At 41.0% G+C, this 16,641-nt stretch overlaps 2 protein-coding genes across 3 annotated transcripts; one reads left to right on the top strand and one right to left on the bottom strand.

Annotated features, from left to right (window-relative positions):
* Positions 1-461: 461 nt before the first annotated feature.
* On the bottom strand, positions 462-13,535 carry ppp1r13l (protein phosphatase 1, regulatory subunit 13 like). 2 transcript variants are annotated; one of them, XM_069161457.1, is made up of 13 exons: positions 13,314-13,535; positions 8,209-8,271; positions 7,976-8,097; positions 7,102-7,690; positions 6,608-6,700; positions 6,387-6,475; positions 5,546-5,915; positions 4,965-5,437; positions 4,493-4,630; positions 3,186-3,319; positions 2,820-2,986; positions 2,000-2,193; positions 462-1,868 (listed from the first exon to the last, which is right to left on the bottom strand). In XM_069161457.1, the coding sequence occupies exons 2-13, from the start codon at positions 8,243-8,245 to the stop codon at positions 1,833-1,835; spliced, it is 2,442 nt and encodes an 813-aa protein (XP_069017558.1). In that variant the 5' UTR covers positions 8,246-8,271; positions 13,314-13,535; the 3' UTR covers positions 462-1,832. The 2 variants fall into 2 exon arrangements, with proteins under 2 accessions (XP_069017558.1, XP_069017559.1); XM_069161458.1 differs by lacking the exon at positions 13,314-13,535 and adding an exon at positions 8,663-8,899.
* A 721-nt stretch (positions 13,536-14,256) lies between these two features.
* On the top strand, positions 14,257-16,583 carry opa3 (outer mitochondrial membrane lipid metabolism regulator OPA3). Its single transcript, XM_069161483.1, has 2 exons — positions 14,257-14,431; positions 15,354-16,583. The coding sequence occupies exons 1-2, from the start codon at positions 14,290-14,292 to the stop codon at positions 15,680-15,682; spliced, it is 471 nt and encodes a 156-aa protein (XP_069017584.1). The 5' UTR covers positions 14,257-14,289; the 3' UTR covers positions 15,683-16,583.
* The last annotated feature ends 58 nt before the right edge of the window (positions 16,584-16,641 follow it).

The raw sequence follows: 16,641 nt of genomic DNA, 5'->3' as shown, positions 1-16,641 counted from the left end.
ATGCGAGTTGAACACAGACAGTCTGCATATCAAAAGACTGGAGTCAGACTTAATTACAAAAATATTCATCATGTGTGTAGCTTTTTCAGTAATTACACTTATGCATAATGGTGCAGCTAATTGATTCATTAAGTATCCCAGCAGTCGCAGAGGTGGGTGTAGAAAGTGAGAAGGAACATGTGAAGGAACATAGCTTCAAAGAGGCGGAAACAAGAGAACGTAGATGATAACTATGATGCATAATAGAAAGGAGTAATTCTGCACAAAAAAGCATTGATAAATGAAGATTTATCGTATAGTAGTTTATGTTTGCTGGTAAAACGAGTGTCACTGTATTACTCATGCTGAATCTATTCTTGATGAAACAGTGTCATCTGCTGGTCAGTAAAGGACATTTCACAGCTGTTTTTTTTTAGCCGCCAACACTTCACTGAGACAAATGATTCCACTGAAAACCAAAATCACATCACTCCTTTATTGAATATTTGAACATTTGGTCAGTGTGTGTCCCTTCAGAGGGGTTAAAGGTTAAATGCACAGTTTCAAACGTTGAAAACTGATGATGAAAACCGAAAACAAATACATCACCGAACACTCATTCTACCACTGTGAATACACACACATCCACAAAAAGACCAGTTTCAATGTCATAGAAAACACACATTCTCTTCAAAACAAGGTTAATGTATACAAGTGGCATAAAAACACAACAGATGACCAACATTGTGGAAAAAAAACCACTAAAGCCAAGCAGAAACAAGCCAAATTCTGGTACATTCCTACTGTGGCTGATTGAAAATACTTGAAGGTCGTGTTAGTAGGAAAACATCCCTCCTCAAATTCAAACATCTTTTTGGGCTATTAAGGTCATAAATGTGTTCGTTGATAAGATCCATCAGTCTCTGTAGTCAGAGAAATCTGCTTCACAAATATCTTACCTTGGATACTAGCACTAAGATCTGAGAAACTAGCTGCAGAAACAGTGATATCTACATAAAGTCATTTTTATACATTTTAGGCCTTTTGCCCTTATTTAATGAAAACAGTAGATGCAGAGAAAAAATGTGTAGAATTAAAGCGGAGGAATGATATGATATGACCGGTGGGGAATCAAACTGCTGACAGAATTTGCTAACTTTCCTAACTACTCAGTTATCTGGTCGCCCCCATACAGAAATATTATAAAAGAATGAAAAAAAAAAAAAAAATCCATGTTAACTTCAAACAGCTCTGTTTCACTTAAAACTTTTTGATGCTTCTTTGATGTAGCAGCAGAAGAACTGTTCCAGTAATAAGAGTGTTGATTTTACTCTTATTGAAGCAACCTGATTCTAAACTGAGCAATCATGGGTCATGTTTGATGACAACATACACCTACATTGACCTCGTTGATAAGTAGACTCAACACCACGCATCATAATGCACTTCTGATTAGTAACCAGCCAGTGGATCAGACATGTCCTCGGCTGACTTGAACACAGCTGAGCAGAACAACAGGAAAGATGAACCCTTTGTAATCTTTGGATGGACGGGTGAAGCTTGACAGAAAGATTAAGTAAAGTACAGAGTTGTAGCTTTACTAGAAAAATATCCTCCAGCAGATCCATTACAAATGAAAAAAAGATTTGTTCTTGTCAGTAAGGCCGAAATGAATAGAGACTTCTCCTTCAGCTCTCCTTGACTGACAGATAAAAACATCTCTCGTGCCCTGCAGCAGTACAGCCTTTTCATAATCACACAAAGTCCTTTAGACTAACAGTGTGAAGCTGTTAAACAGAGTTTCTGAGACAGTCCTCTGCATCAGTTTGACCACGGTTGATCATCGAGATCACTTAACAGAGAGATTTAGGCCGAACCTTTGGGAAGAGCTGAAAAAAAAAGCAGAAGAACGGTCTTTTTTTTCTTTCTTTTTTTCTGCATTATGAAATTTATCATGCAACAAAAATGAGATGGCAAAGATTGGACTGTTAAGCCCTTCATTTAGAAATGTATATCTTACCCCAAAGTAGTTGTTTGGAACGAAGCCCTCCCTGCCACAGAGCGAGGCCCACCACCAATCAGACCCTTCAGGTTTCTGCAGGATGGTGACCATGTCGCCCTCTTTGAAGCTCAGCTCGTCAGCTGCCTGAGCCGGATAACTCCACAGAGCATACAGCACCCCGCTGTTCTCCACCCCCATGGCCTCCTCCACGCCTGGTAGTACAAAGAAAAACAGGACAAGTGGGTCAAACGTGCTGTACCAGAAAGAGGTTGTCGGAGGAACACTGTTTCTCAACCAAAAGTTTACATGTTACCAATGAAATGTTCACAATAGCTTTATTTTAAAAGTTCTTAAGAGTTTTTCCTGACATATTACTTATTTATTATTTTATATAAAAAGCCTAATATTTCCCAGCAGAATTTTGGTGTAATGTCATCTAAATAAGTTTGTCCACTCAGACAAAAAAAAAAAAAAAAAAAGCAGATTTGCCATGAAAAGCTTTAAAATTTTAGGATATTAAATAATTGCACAAAAATCCCATACTTTTTAAAGTCCTATAATAGTGTCCCTGAGTGACACACCAGAAACACACCTGCCCCCTTTAAGTGACTTTGGATGCTAATTTTAGCTATGATCAATAAGTGTGACCTTTTTATTTATTATTCATTGTATTTTGACATCTGCTATATCATGTGCATGCGTGTGAATGGCTGATTGACGCTAAACTGACTAAACTTGACCACATTACATTGAGGTTAAAAGTGAGGTGTAGATTACATCATTTTATGACTATTCTTTAATGAGTTTCATAGGTTGTGCTTTGGTGCACATGCCTCACCGCTCAGGAAGTTCTCACACTCCTCAAACCCAACAGCGTACGGATCACACTTCTGGGAGGCGGTTGCGCCATCGCTCTCCGTCATGGCCATGACAGCAGCTCCATTCCTCACCAGAAACTCGCACAGAGGACGGTCGTTGCAAGAGGCTGCACAATGCAGCGGAGTCCTGTGGGTCAGAGACACATGCAGGGTACGACGTTATGTTCTGAAAACATCCGAGGCATTTATGATTCTCGTGAATTTATGACGCCGTCGTGAGCAAACACCCTCATCTCAGCAAACTCATTTCATAATGTGAAATGGCCACACAGACAGATAAAATAAGAGATTAAAGGGCACGGTGTAAAGGAAAAGTAAATATTTACCAGCCGTGACTGTCTGGTGCACTGACATTGGCTCCAATGCGAACCAGAAAGTCCACCACATTGTAATGTCCCCCGCAGATGGCATTGTGAAGGCCAGTGATGCCTTCGTCATTCGGCTGGCTGGGGTCATTCATCTGTGAAAAACATTTTACACCAAGTAGATTTGTCAGCTAAACTGTAATTAATCACAATAATTTCTACCCTCATTTCTGCCCATGTTCTTATATGCAGTATGAAATGAGTGTGAGGATAAACACAGATGTTTTTCTGTGTCTTATTGCAATCGGCTGCTTCCAGTCGATCCTTCCTCTAACTCGACTGTCAGCATCTTCTTGTGCGAGCCCCAAACTTTTAGGACGGAAGTAGCATCTGTTGGGCTGACTGCAGAAGCACAGATGAGCTGAACAAGGTGATGCACACTCAGCACACTTTCCTTCAGAAAATTTAAATATAACATATTTTTCAGCACTTCTTTATGTCCGAATCCAGAACTGGAGCACCACACTTTACCGTCTCACGCTTACTTCACACTGGTTTGAGTTATTTTCCCACATTGTCCTGGTTCTGTCTTTTAGTTTGTTGGGTTTCCTGTTTTACTCACCTCTTGTGTGTGTTTGTTTTACTTCCTGGCTTTGCAGTTCAGCACTCTGTGTACTTAGTTCTGCCAGTTCATGATCGTGAGTTCATTGCTTTTTAGCTTATTACTCCACATGACTTCTGCCCATTCCTGAGCTTTAGTCTTCTTACCGCCTCCCTATGTTTTTTTTTTTTCCTGATTATCTGACAGTGCTCCACTCCCTGTGTTTGTGTACTGGCTTCATAATGTTTTTGTTGGCTTGAGCCTGTTGCCTCCAGCGTCGTGCGTTTGGGTCCTCCCTCTCGTTAACCGTGGCACTCATGAAATATATTTATAGAGGCTGCTGATGTCAACTAAAAATAATTTTAAGTGGTTTTAGTGGATTAAGTTTTTTGTACTGAAGGTAAATGGAGCGAACAATCAACTCAAACAACAAATGAAAAGTGTCGTGTGGCCTTGATTTTAACATGTAAACCAGTTTCACTCTGTTCAGTTGTCTCTTTAGACTTTATTCCAATATTATGAATATTGTTGCTAGTCTTTTGGATTCATGCAAACTTTTTTAATGCATTGTGGATTTTGACATGCTAAGTTTTTGACACCTCAAAGATTTATGTCATTATTGGTGCAACGGGTTTAGGCACTATTACTATCACTAGTAGCAGGAGCAGAGTAGTTACAGTTGTAGCTGCAGTACAGTAACAGTACTTGTAGTACTTAATACACGAACCTCCTGCACGGCTCTCTGAACTACCTCCAGTTCTCCGACCAATGCTCCGTCCAGCATTAGGACCAGCGGGCTGAGCCGAGCTCGCTTTCCAGAACCTTTGCGCTCTCGACTGGACCGCCTCAGAATCGAATGGTAGCCCTGAGGGGGACAAAGCAGGGTGGCAGCTTAATTAAGATTATTAAGAAAAACACAGCAGACAATAAAACAAAATGAAACTAATGAAGATCGTTGCCAGATAATTTACGGCAGTAACATGTACGTAGTGTATTTAATGTATAACTTATAATGTAATTGATGTAATCTGCTGATTTACTATGCATTTCATGTGGCACAGCGCATTCATAATGTGACACAATAAAAATGACATCTTTTACAGCGCCTGGTTGTATCAACTCGCTTTACCACATTGTTAGTTGGAGGGTCTTTCTTTTTCAATCTGACACAATCCAGCTAGTGAAAGTCACTTTCTTACTATGAAGTCCTGAGGAATCGCTGTGAGGGCCTGAGGTCGAGGCACATGGGCCGGAGGCATAGCCGGTTCGTCCCCGTCTGAGGAACTGCTGGTGTCGCTGCCTTGCTCCCCCTTCTGCCGATGATCTTTCCGGTGGAAAAGCTTGTCGATTAGATTCTTGTACTGGTTCGGCTGGTAGTGGGAGGCCTTCTTCAGGGTCCGTGATTGGTCCACGGACCCTCGTCTCTTCAGGGCCCGGGGGATTTCTGCCCTGATGCGGAGCAGCTCCTCCAGGTCAGGCATCACATCAGTCTGGGTTTCAGGGGCCACCACTGGCTGCAGCCTGGTGGGGCTCAGGGGCCGGGGAGCAGGCGGCACGCCCTGCTCTAACGCCACACCACCCTCTGGCATGGTGGGATTCCCAAAAATCACAGGAATGTGGTGAACATAGTCCAGCCGCTCTAACTCTGCTTCGACGTCGCCTGGGTTCAGCGCTGCAAACATGGGACACAAGCCACATTTATAGAACAAACATCCTGTGAACATTGGTCATAGAGTGTGCAGCTGTGTGCAGCTGTGTGCAGCTGGTAAATGCGTTTTACCATCACTGTATATGGCTGGTTGTCTCAGCTCAGCTGGCTGCTGCTGTGGCTTCACAGCTTGGTGGGAGAATTCCCTCGGGATGGGTACTGCTGGTTGGTAAATGGCCATATCTCCTTCTCCTCCCAGGACTCTGGGGTGGCAGGTTGACATGACTTTCCAGTGGGGGTTTTGGAGGCGCATTATGACAGAGAGAGGAATGGGTTTACGCTGGTGGGGCTTAGTGGAAGTGGGAGGAATAGAAATACGTGAGATGATGGGCTGAGAGTGGAAAGGGGAGTTGGCTGGGGATGAAACCTCGGGAGGTACTGATATACGTGTTTTACGGGGCAAAGAACCATGGGAATACTGGAGAGGATTAGAGCGAGGATCCTGGGAAGGAAAGAAAAGGGAAATTGTTGTTGATCAGACCGTGGACACAGAGAATTATCACCTCCACTAACTCATAAACAACAATAGTTGAGTAAATGACTTCCTGACAGTCAATAATAAGGTGTTCATTTTGTGTCATGTGCCTTTTTGACTTTCCTTATCATCAAACTGGACATTTTTCTGTCCCCTAAAATGCCCAAATTTCACAAATGCAGCATAAAAAAAAAAGAAATGCTGTGACTGATTTTTTTTTTGGCTTGATTTCAAGAAGGCAAGGAAAGGTGTGTCATATCTGGGAAAGTACCGACTCCACAGTCTTTTCACAATGTTCTTATCTGTGGAAAAACAACACTAGGAGACTTGGACTTGAATGTCTGAACTTCTGAAAGTAGATTACTTGTGACTTCAAAGTTTGAGGTACACAAAATCCACACGAAGAAAGGTTTTTAAAAGACTGTTAATACCACCCACCTTTTTGGGGGTTGGGGCCGGAGGAGGGCCATCGAGGTTGGATTCTCGCCAACTGGTGTTCGGCACAGACGGCCGCATCCACTCGGTCGCTGTAACAGAAAGGTTTTATTTTAAAAAAAAACAGAGACCGCATACAGTACAGACAAGCACTGATTCCACAAATTCACATACAAAATTAAAAGTTGAAAAATAAGGACAAAAAGTAGCAGAAATCAACCAACTGTCATAGCTGTGGTGAGGTTTCTTCTCATAGGACACATCCAGATCTGTCTCATTCCACTTGCTGGGACTCTTCTGAAGTTGCACATTCTCATCTGGGAGGGACAAAAAGATACAAAAACATAAACAGAAAAATTTTATTAAGTGGTGGAAAAAGGAGAAACAATAAATGTCACATTCATTAGTTTACTGGTCGCTTATTTGTATAATCTTAAAAAAAAAAGAAGAAGTAAATTATGACAATTGGAACTGACACATCCACATCAAGATTTGACTGATATTCAAATTAAGTCAAATTTTAAAAATTACATCTCAAATCCCTCAATTATATGTTGAGGTCATGTTTCTTTTTTCACACAGTAAGTTAACCTCTCAGGTAGTTTCCCTAAATGATTTACAACAAAGGGAATCAAGTTAATTCAATCACATAATAATTAAATCATTGTATTGGGTTTAGTTGCCTTTGTTTTACTGCTGGATAACTACAGGCTCTTACCGGGTTGAATGTAACTGCCAAAATTTCGAGGAAGTGTACTGGACATTTGATGACTGAAAGACAATGGAGAGGGATTTCTGTCCAGCCGAGGCGACCTGCGGCCCATCGAGGTGTTATCATAAGGGTTCGGCAGTTTGAGGGAGGTCTGAACAGAGGGAGAGCGAGCTGGCTGGTCCAAAGAAATAGCCTTGGGGTTCTGTGAAGGGCTTCTATCTATGTAACTATTTGAGCCTCGTGGGCTCCTGTTATAATGAGAGCGGGAATTTTGCCCTTGGGAGTGATGCGACTTTTTGAGGCTGTGCTGGCCGTACTCGTAGCTGTCTGATCCAGCTTGAGGGATTGGAGAGCGTCCTCTCCTGTGGATCTGGGGGGATGAGAGCGGACTCGTTGAGGAGACGGAGGAGGAGGAGGACGGTGCATTTTTATTGCTGGAGAAGACAGAGTCAGTCTGGTAGGAAGGTGTTGAGCTCGGGGAGAAAGGTATGGAGCTGGAGCTGCTGTTAGTTCTGCCATCTGAATTCAGAGAGGTGATGGAGGAGCTGGATGGCTGAGTGGATGGAGGCTGCTGACTGGAGATAGTGGAGCTGGTCTGAAGGGGAAATGATTATCTAATGAATAAATATTACAAGGAATGATTACTGTGCTAAACAGCAAAGATTAATTTACACTTTGTTTTGTTGGCATTCAACAACTACTAAACCAGTGTGGTTTGAAAGTCTGCCAATGACTGAGACTCAGAATATATTGCTGATGAATATCAATCCAATAATTATAGAATAATTATACACTTTTAAGCACTGCAAAAATATAACTGTTAAATGAACAGCTGAAAGGAGAAAACTAGTACTGGGAGTGTGCGTGTATATGTGTGTACCTGAGACCCAGGCGTTGTGTTGTTGTTGGAGGAGGAGGCCTCCTTCAGCATCGAGTTAAACTCTTTGGATAACTCATCAGCTGTGGCCAGCGATGCGTTCAGGTCGTCATTCATAGACTGGACTGTAGATAAGCCACATAAGTACCACAGACAATTAACATTAGCATATCACAGCCATGTGCACAAATAAACTCTGAGCTAAGAAGACAAAGAAAGGATTTGGGGAAACTCACACAGCATGCTGGTGCCAAAGCTTGTCTGAGAACTCATGGCTGTGAAGTATCAGTTTTCTGCTCCTGAAAAAGAAAACCAGAAAAGCTTCACACCTCTTTCAGCTAGCAATGTTTGTACCATCTTACAAAATGAATGTGCATTCAGCATCAGACTCGGCTTGCTCCTGTCAATTGCAAAACCAAACAATACCAGGATTTGTATTAAAAAGCTCTATCCTCAGTCAATGTACCTCAGCCGTTGCCTCTCGTGCTGTGTTGAACAGCGAGCAGTCTTTTATCCTGAGCAACAGGTTCCCAGCTCTCTCACGCCCTCAAGGCATTTAACATAAAAAAAAAAAACCTGAATACCTGCCGTGTCTTAACAGGCAACACTAACCTCGTGATGTGAAATTTGCAAAAGCAACCAAAAAAAAAAAAAAAAAAGTATAAGCGTACAGTAAATTACATTACAGACCTCTACCCTTTAGAACAGTCACTTGCAGTTGTCTGTCCTGCTTGCTGAGTCAACCATACTATTTGTGAAGCCAGGTGTTATCATACGTCTGACTGGTCTATTTGAACAAACAGACAGACAGACAGACAGACAAAGAAACAGGTTCAGTACACAGCTTGTAAGTGGATGAGCTTAAAATATATGCATGGAATAGAATATTCTTTGTAATTTCTTATTCCTGTGTTTCTGGTTTGTAAGACTTTGAGCTGATAAGTTGCCGTCTTCTATTTGATGACAGTATGTACACATTTTGATTGCAAAGCTGAAGAGAAGAGACCTAAAAATCAGACTTCAATACCTTTAACATTTTTTTTTCATTAACTTAAAATAATAATCATCACTGCATCTTTGGCTTTTAAGTATATCAGAACTAGCTGCATATATTTATTCAAGTGTACTGACAGCTGACAGGTGGGATTTCTAGTTGTGATTTATTGCTTTGTTGTGCTGCCTTCAACAAGCCCCATCTTGGAATGTCTGGCATTTTTCCAGAGGCACCTTCATTTGCTCGAGGCTGTTTGTTCCCCTTACAACAACTCCAAAACTGTATTCTTATGTTGATTGCTGTTTAGATAGATATATAAAACCCCAATGGGACAGATTTGAAGTTGTTCAAAGAATGTTGTCATTTTTGCTCAGATACTGAGGGTTTCCTCCTGCTTTAAATTTTTGTGTAAAGATGTCACAGATTGTACCTGTAAAGGAGAAATAGAGATGTATTTGTTATGGATGTTACTTTGGAAAACAAATACCAAATAGAACATTTCCAGAAAAGTTGCAGGGAATCTTTAAACTGTTTTATTAAGGGGACGTTTGTCTTTGTTGCCAGCTTGTTTGCTTGACACATGAAGTGTGTTTGTATATCCAAAAAAAAAATATTTGCCTGGTGCGCCTCGCTCTCTGCCACTGGATAAACTCAAACACCAGCTGAACATTAGGCAACGCCATCAAACTGAAGACAGTCAGGTAATGAGCGTTCTTCACATGGTGTACTCAGCCGGGACTTGTCATGCCTCAGTCAGGCCACATTCCTCGCCACGCCTCCCAGTGAGGCATTCACCTCACTCAGACGCTTATCTCTGTGAAGAGCAACTCGCACAAACACAGATTACACTCTCACTGACTCACAAAGGTCAGGTCGATCACTCCCTGAACTCTCCCCTGCCTGCTCCAGTGAAGCGTTCACCCCGCCCCTCTCCTCCCTGCTACACTCTTCAACGTGCTTTGTGGCGACATCACCATTTTCTCTGTAAGTTGATGACTCTTGCTGCGTTTGAATTGTTTGCGTTACTGTCACGTGATCATTTCACCGTCAAAACTTTTTTCCAATTGTGTTTTTATTTGATTCATGTATTTCACTTTGTTTTATGTTTCATGTTCTATCATCTTCCACCTTGTTGTGTTTTTCTCGTCATTTAAATTCTACATTTGCTCGTGGGCCTGATGGTTATTTTTCAGCGTCCCAGGTTTGTGAATGTGATATCTCAAGGACACCTTCAGGAATGATGTCTCTGAATTTGTCACAAATGTTCACTTGGAATCAAGGATAAGCTGATACTGGGAACGCTTTGCCATTACTCAGAAACAGGAATAGAGATTAAGTACATATTTCACAACTGGTCAGATACGCAATTGGTGACACTAACCTTTGGTGTCCACCTTGAAACTGTGCTGACTGTGTGGATCATCTGTGCTGCTTCACCACAATAATAATAAAGTCTGAACAAACATATTGTGAACTGCAACTTGACTGTTTGGGAGAGTCACACAACCCCAAGGCTGGATTCTTAGTTTGTTATTTTTCAAGTGATAGCGTTTGTTTCTTGTTTATATTCTTATCTCCACAGTTTGTGTTGGTAATTTGCTTCTCATCTTTGCTTATTTTATCAGCATAATTTTTATAGAGTAATTTTGGTAAAAAAAAAAAAAGAACGTTTTAAGACTAGAAGCAGAGAGGGGCATATAGTAAAAATTTTTTTTTCTTAGGAACAGCAATTATCACAGCCAGACAAATGAGGCAACTTTTACACCTTATTGTAAACATAGACTAGAGGATAAAGATAAAAGCATATAGGAGGGGGGGAGTATAAAACACAGGAAGATTAATTATCTGAAAGTTTAAAATGAACTGACAGTTTGTGGCCGCTGAAGCTGCGTCACTTTACTTTCTCAAAAAGCGTTCTTGAAAAACCTGATATTCGTTTTCTTTTTGGTTAGTTTGCTTAAATTACAATGTCAGCTGGTTCTACAACTTCAACATTCAACAATTAGTTCTTTTGAGCGGTGAAGCCAAGATGAAAGCCACAAGATGAAAACAAAAAAAATAGTACTTAAATAAACTACTGGCTTTTTTTTTTTTTGGATGGAAAACTTGGCAACTCAGAAACTTTGTTAAAGGACACTCGGAAAAGCAGAGAGATACTGTGAGAGGCAGGAGGGAGATTTAAGGATTAAAGACAATAATCACTATCTTTGCAGAAAGCCAGGGTGTGTCTGACCACAACTACAAGCAGTGCCTCAGTTTTCCCATTCCTTTTATGTTCCTCACCAACAATCCAAGATTACCAAACTAATTGATGTTGAGTTACGCTGAACTTATTTCCATCTAGGCATCCGCTTATTTCCTCCCAGCCCAGCTTCACAATTGTCAGTCTCGCCTTCACATCCTTCCACTTGATCATTCTGCCTTTGTGTTTGCAATGAACTTTGCTGAGACTAAATGGTGAAGGAAAATCCTCTGATTCACCCAAACACTTCCCACTTCCTCAGCTGGGCTGCGCAGGATTCTATTATAAAAAAATCTAAACATTAACCCTGACATTAAAGTTGAATTCTCAAAACCTTTTACGATTGCTTTTTCTAGATTTGGAATACCAAGAAAGACATTAGTCTGAAGTAACACTTTGGGTCCAATGCCAAAGATAACATCCACTATAATGTTTGTACTGGCTCACCACTATCTAATGGGATGGGCATTGTTGTTGACGATATAAGGCCAAGGCTTATTGTGCAAATGCAGGTGGAAGGTACTGTTTAATTATTACGTAAAATAAGTAGGAATCTGTGTCACAGAAGGAGGAGACCATTGTGCACTGATGTTCATGCTGACATATGATCCACCGGTAATGGCTCACTGATTAATCACGTCTTCTGCTTTCAGACTTCACCAACTGTTCACTTGTTAAATACAAAAACTCCACCCAAAGTATTCTTTTTATCATGCTTACGCATGCACTCTCTGGCCCAGTTAGTCAATGAAATGCCTATCTAAATACACAAACAGGTGTGCATACACAATCAGCAACTGTCATAACAAAGACCCTACACAATACAGGTCTATTGATGCTCTCAGTCTGATAACAATTACTCTCCTGCAGACACAAGAGTACATAAACCATGTAAAGACCAAAGACATTTCTGATATGATAACAATTAGTTCCTAACTATAGTCGAATTTCCTATATTCCTCTTTTGTTTATGATGCTGCCTATGCTCATTTTGGCAATGCGTCATCCAGCACTGTGCCAGTAATCCACTTTCAGAGCGACACTGTTCTCCACAACATGTGACTCAGGAATCTCTCAGTGCCACTCAACATTACAGAAGTTTCTATCATGTTACATGCCTTAATGCCTTCTGTGCGTCAGGCTCCTGCTGTCGATGGTGCAAAGCAGGGCCGAAACTGCCGACATGTGTGTGCATGCATGAATTTGATTACAGAGGAGAGAGTCAAATTATAGGTGAGATTTTTAACCATTGGTGAGGCAACAGGTTAAGCAAGTGCAGCACACAATGCAGACCAGCTCGTTTCAAGTAACAAAGCAATTAAGAGTATAGAAGCTGGATGAATGCCATCTAAATCCAGCTGTAACAGGAAGGCTTAATTTGCATGCAGGTTACAGTTGTGTAGAGATCCTAAAAATAAAAAAATTGAATTCCTGATAGTCACTCACTTCAAAACAAACTTCAAACAATAATGCACAAGAATGGATTTGATGGTGATGAACAGAAACACTAAAAATGACTATCAATCATACACGATTCCTCACAAATGGTTAACATCCAACAGAAATATCATATGAAACATCATAAAAAAATGCCAAAATAAATACAACCACCAAATCCACAAAGTCCCTATAGATAGTAAATCCTCATTAGAGTTGTTTTTTTTTTAAATTTTTATTTAAATGGTTATGACTGCCAATAACGGACAGACTATTGGTGAATGGTAGTCTGCACATCAGTCCATCAATGTCCAGCCAGCAGCTATAGCTGGCTGTTGTTGCTCGGGCTTCTCTCTATGGTTGCAGACTGAGAGGCATGCCAGCCTTTCTTCCTTAACATCTGATTTCCATTAGAACAAGCTCCTCCTCGCACACAAAATCCCCCATGAACGAGAGAAACATTGGAAAGAACTATTCAGGAGGAAAATGCGTTTTTACAACTCCAAACTTACCTCCGAACAAACTAAAAAAAAAAAATATAAAAAAAAAAATACACCAACTAATACAACACAGACTTGATCTTAATAAAACATAACCCACGCGAACTAATCGTAAATCCTGACCCTGTCGCAGTTTTCCTCTCCGGGAAGAACTATAAACTTTTTTACCTCAAAAACGAGTTCCTTTCTGTCCCCAAATTCGAGAAGAAAGCTGAACCGTGTTCAAGGCTTCTCGTCTTCCTGAAGTCTGTCGGATCCGTTTGTGTTTCTCTCCTGTGGCGGAGGCTCCAGACATTTAGTCATAGCTGCGTACCGAGCTGAGTTATTTTGGCTCAGAGTCCAGCCCCTCGGCTCGCTCCGCTGCTGTAACCCGAGCCAGGTGTTTCTGCCACAGCTGGCACAGGTGAAGTCTAACATCGTTATTTCAGGATACACTTCTTTTTTTTTTTTTTTTTTTGTATTGACGTTTTCTGCGAAGATGGCAGCGTTGCATATCATTTTAAAGACGCATAAAGAACGTGTCAGCTTTTTATTTGCGAGTTACACTTACTTATAGTCTAATTAGTTTAAAAGTTATGATGTTTTAGACGTTGTCGACAACGATATATACGTTGCATGCCATGTCAACGCCAGGATTGACTAATATTGTTGTACCTGATTATATTAATCGCACAGTGGCTTGTCTAATAGCCAGTAGTGTGCTGCATCATGCATGTTCAGTATGGCAATGGTATTGGCCTGAATAAATGCGCCAAAAAAGGACAATATTTGACGTCATTTTTTATTGCATATTCTGTGGTTGTAGTTGATTTACGTGAATTATATGTGATATACCCTTTCCTACACCAGATGGGGCCGTTTAGGGAAATGAACAGCATATTCGTTTTATTCTCATCCATGGCGATGTTGTCAAAAAATAAAATAAAATAAAATAAAATAAAATAAAATAAAATAAAATAAAATAAAATAGAGATCAAAGATTAACCAGTGTTTATTTATTGCGCGTGAGTGAAAATCTGTCTGCGGTGCAAATCAAAAACATTTGCATACATGGGCGGGGCTTCGAAGGACCCTGTCAATCATTAAACGTCATCGCCTAAACTCTGCGTGCTCCGCCCCGCTGAGGTGAAGTGTTTCCGCCAAGATGGTTGTCGGTGCCTTTCCTATCGCCAAGCTCCTCTACCTCGGAGTGAGGCAGATGAGCAAACCGGTCGCGAACCGAATAAAAGCCGGAGCCCGGAGAAGCGAGTTCTTTAAAACCTACGTCTGCCTGCCGCCGGCACAGAGTGAGTAACCGGGCTAACAGCCACGAATGGCCTCGAATCCGCTGCCAGTCACCCGCGACTACAGATAACGCAAGGAGAGCCGCGACGACCAATGGCATTAAAGCTGAAGGGACCGCTTAACCAATCATTTTCATGGGTTTATGTGTTCGACCAATAGCAGCCAAGCAAGCTTGAAGAGGGCGGGTCTTGTTTGTCATTGAGCATGCTCGTATGAAGCCTTTAGCTTTGCTGTGAGGACACGAGAGGACAGCAGGCTTCCCAACGTCCTGTCCAAATGTTGACTTCACTGGAAACACGTCGACTGGCCTCTGTGTTGTAGTGTTTAGGCATTTTGGAGATTTCTCTCCGTTTAAGTTGTTCAAAACGCTGCTAAAATAACAACCAAGGCTCGTCATGGACCATATTCTCTGCAGAGTGTGTCAGAAAACTTGGCTCATGGTAGTTCAAGTAAAAAGACAACAACAACAACAACAACAAAAAGAAAAGAAAGCCTCCTACCCTCCAAATGATCATTTTTCATTTTTACAACATTTACTCTGCTGGCACAAAATAATACTGTGAGCAACTAAAGAAATATGAATCTACAATTTTACATTTAAGAGCAAGAAAAATTCATAATTATTAATAAGTTTTATTGAGATCATAAAGAAAAGCTGAGATGTTGGGTTGTTCAGTCAAAGAAATGTCACCATCTACATTCATTACATAACATGGGAAATGGCAGTCGAATGTCACCCTGAAAGCCCGTATTATTAAAACTTTGTATTTATGAATTATAATCGCAGTAAGCGGCGCATTCGCACTAATCACGAATAATGTACATGAAGGCACGCTTCAGTGCAAATGTGAGCAGGACGTCAAATATCATATCGAAAGCTTAACCGGCATGTTGTTTCACACTGTATGCTGTTTGTCCTCGCAGTTTATCACTGGGTTGAGATGAGAACCAAGATGCGGATCATGGGCTTTCGGGGTTCCAGCATTAAGCCACTAAACGAGGAAGCGGCTGCCGAGCTGGGCGCAGAGTTGTTGGGAGAGGCCATCATCTTCCTCATCGGTGGCGGATGTATGGTGCTGGAGTACAGCAGGCAGGCCACTAACGCACGGCGCAAAGAAGAGGAGCAGAACGAAACCATCACAAGCCTACAGACACAAATAGGAGAACTGACACTCACCACAGAGACTCTAGATGCTCAGCTGAGAGAGGTCCACAGGCAACTGCTTTTCTTCCCTGTTCCCAGCAAAAAATGACTCGAGCAGTTCTTTGCTATACAGCGTGGCATATTGTCGGCTTGTGTGTGTGTGAAGGAGTAAGAATGCACCAACGTAGTGCCGTGATATGTGCAGCCTGATAACTACCTTGCTTCACACGCTGCCGTAGAGCTGGGTGGACGAGGCAGACAATAAGCATATCAGTGGGTTTGGTTTGCTTAAATCATCTGCTCATATTTTGAGCAACTAGCTGTAAAGTGGGATTGCTATGATATTCATAGTGAATTTCTATGGCTGATCTTGCATGTTCATCATAAAGTGGACTGTACATACGGATTTACAGTACCAGGAAATGGTGACCTTAAATTTAATATATTTTCTGACAGCCCCAGAATATTACTTCATATTTTTTTAATTCAGTGATCCTCATGGACCTTAATCACTTGGGAAATGCTGATTTTCATGCTTAATTGGTTTTGTTTTTGAGTGACTATTGATTATATAACACACTTCAGAAATTATCAACATTTTGTGAACTTCAAAAAACACTCTAAAACCAACAAACATCAGATTATATCAGTGGATTCTTTAAAAAAAAAAAATATATATTATTATTATTATTATTATTATTATCTGCCTCCCCCCAGTTTCATGTTAATTTCATGTGATTGATGGTTCATGTTCTTTGTATCTGATGACAACTGAAAAAAGGATGGTGTGAAATAAAAATGGTATGCTGTCTGCTAATTGAGTGCATTAAATACAGATTTAGAAAATACAACCTTTACTCCGAGTGACTCCAGATTGTCAAGTGTTTTTTGCTGTAGATCTAAATCAGGGCTCGAGATATGGCCTGTTTGAAATTTTCCCACAAGACCCAGAAGAGGATGACTGTCTGGATACCGTTGTACTGTTTGCCAATACAGACCTGCTACAAGCACCTTATGTCGACTGGGAATTGTTTTAGTTGTATTATAAACAGGCTCATAATGTTTTAT

This window comes from Embiotoca jacksoni, unplaced genomic scaffold (genome assembly GCF_022577435.1).
Source record: "Embiotoca jacksoni isolate LCO1_2020_lvr unplaced genomic scaffold, fEmbJac1.0.p SCAF_28, whole genome shotgun sequence".
NCBI lineage: Eukaryota > Metazoa > Chordata > Actinopteri > Embiotocidae > Embiotoca > Embiotoca jacksoni.
This window is presented reverse-complemented; position numbering and strand designations above follow the sequence as displayed.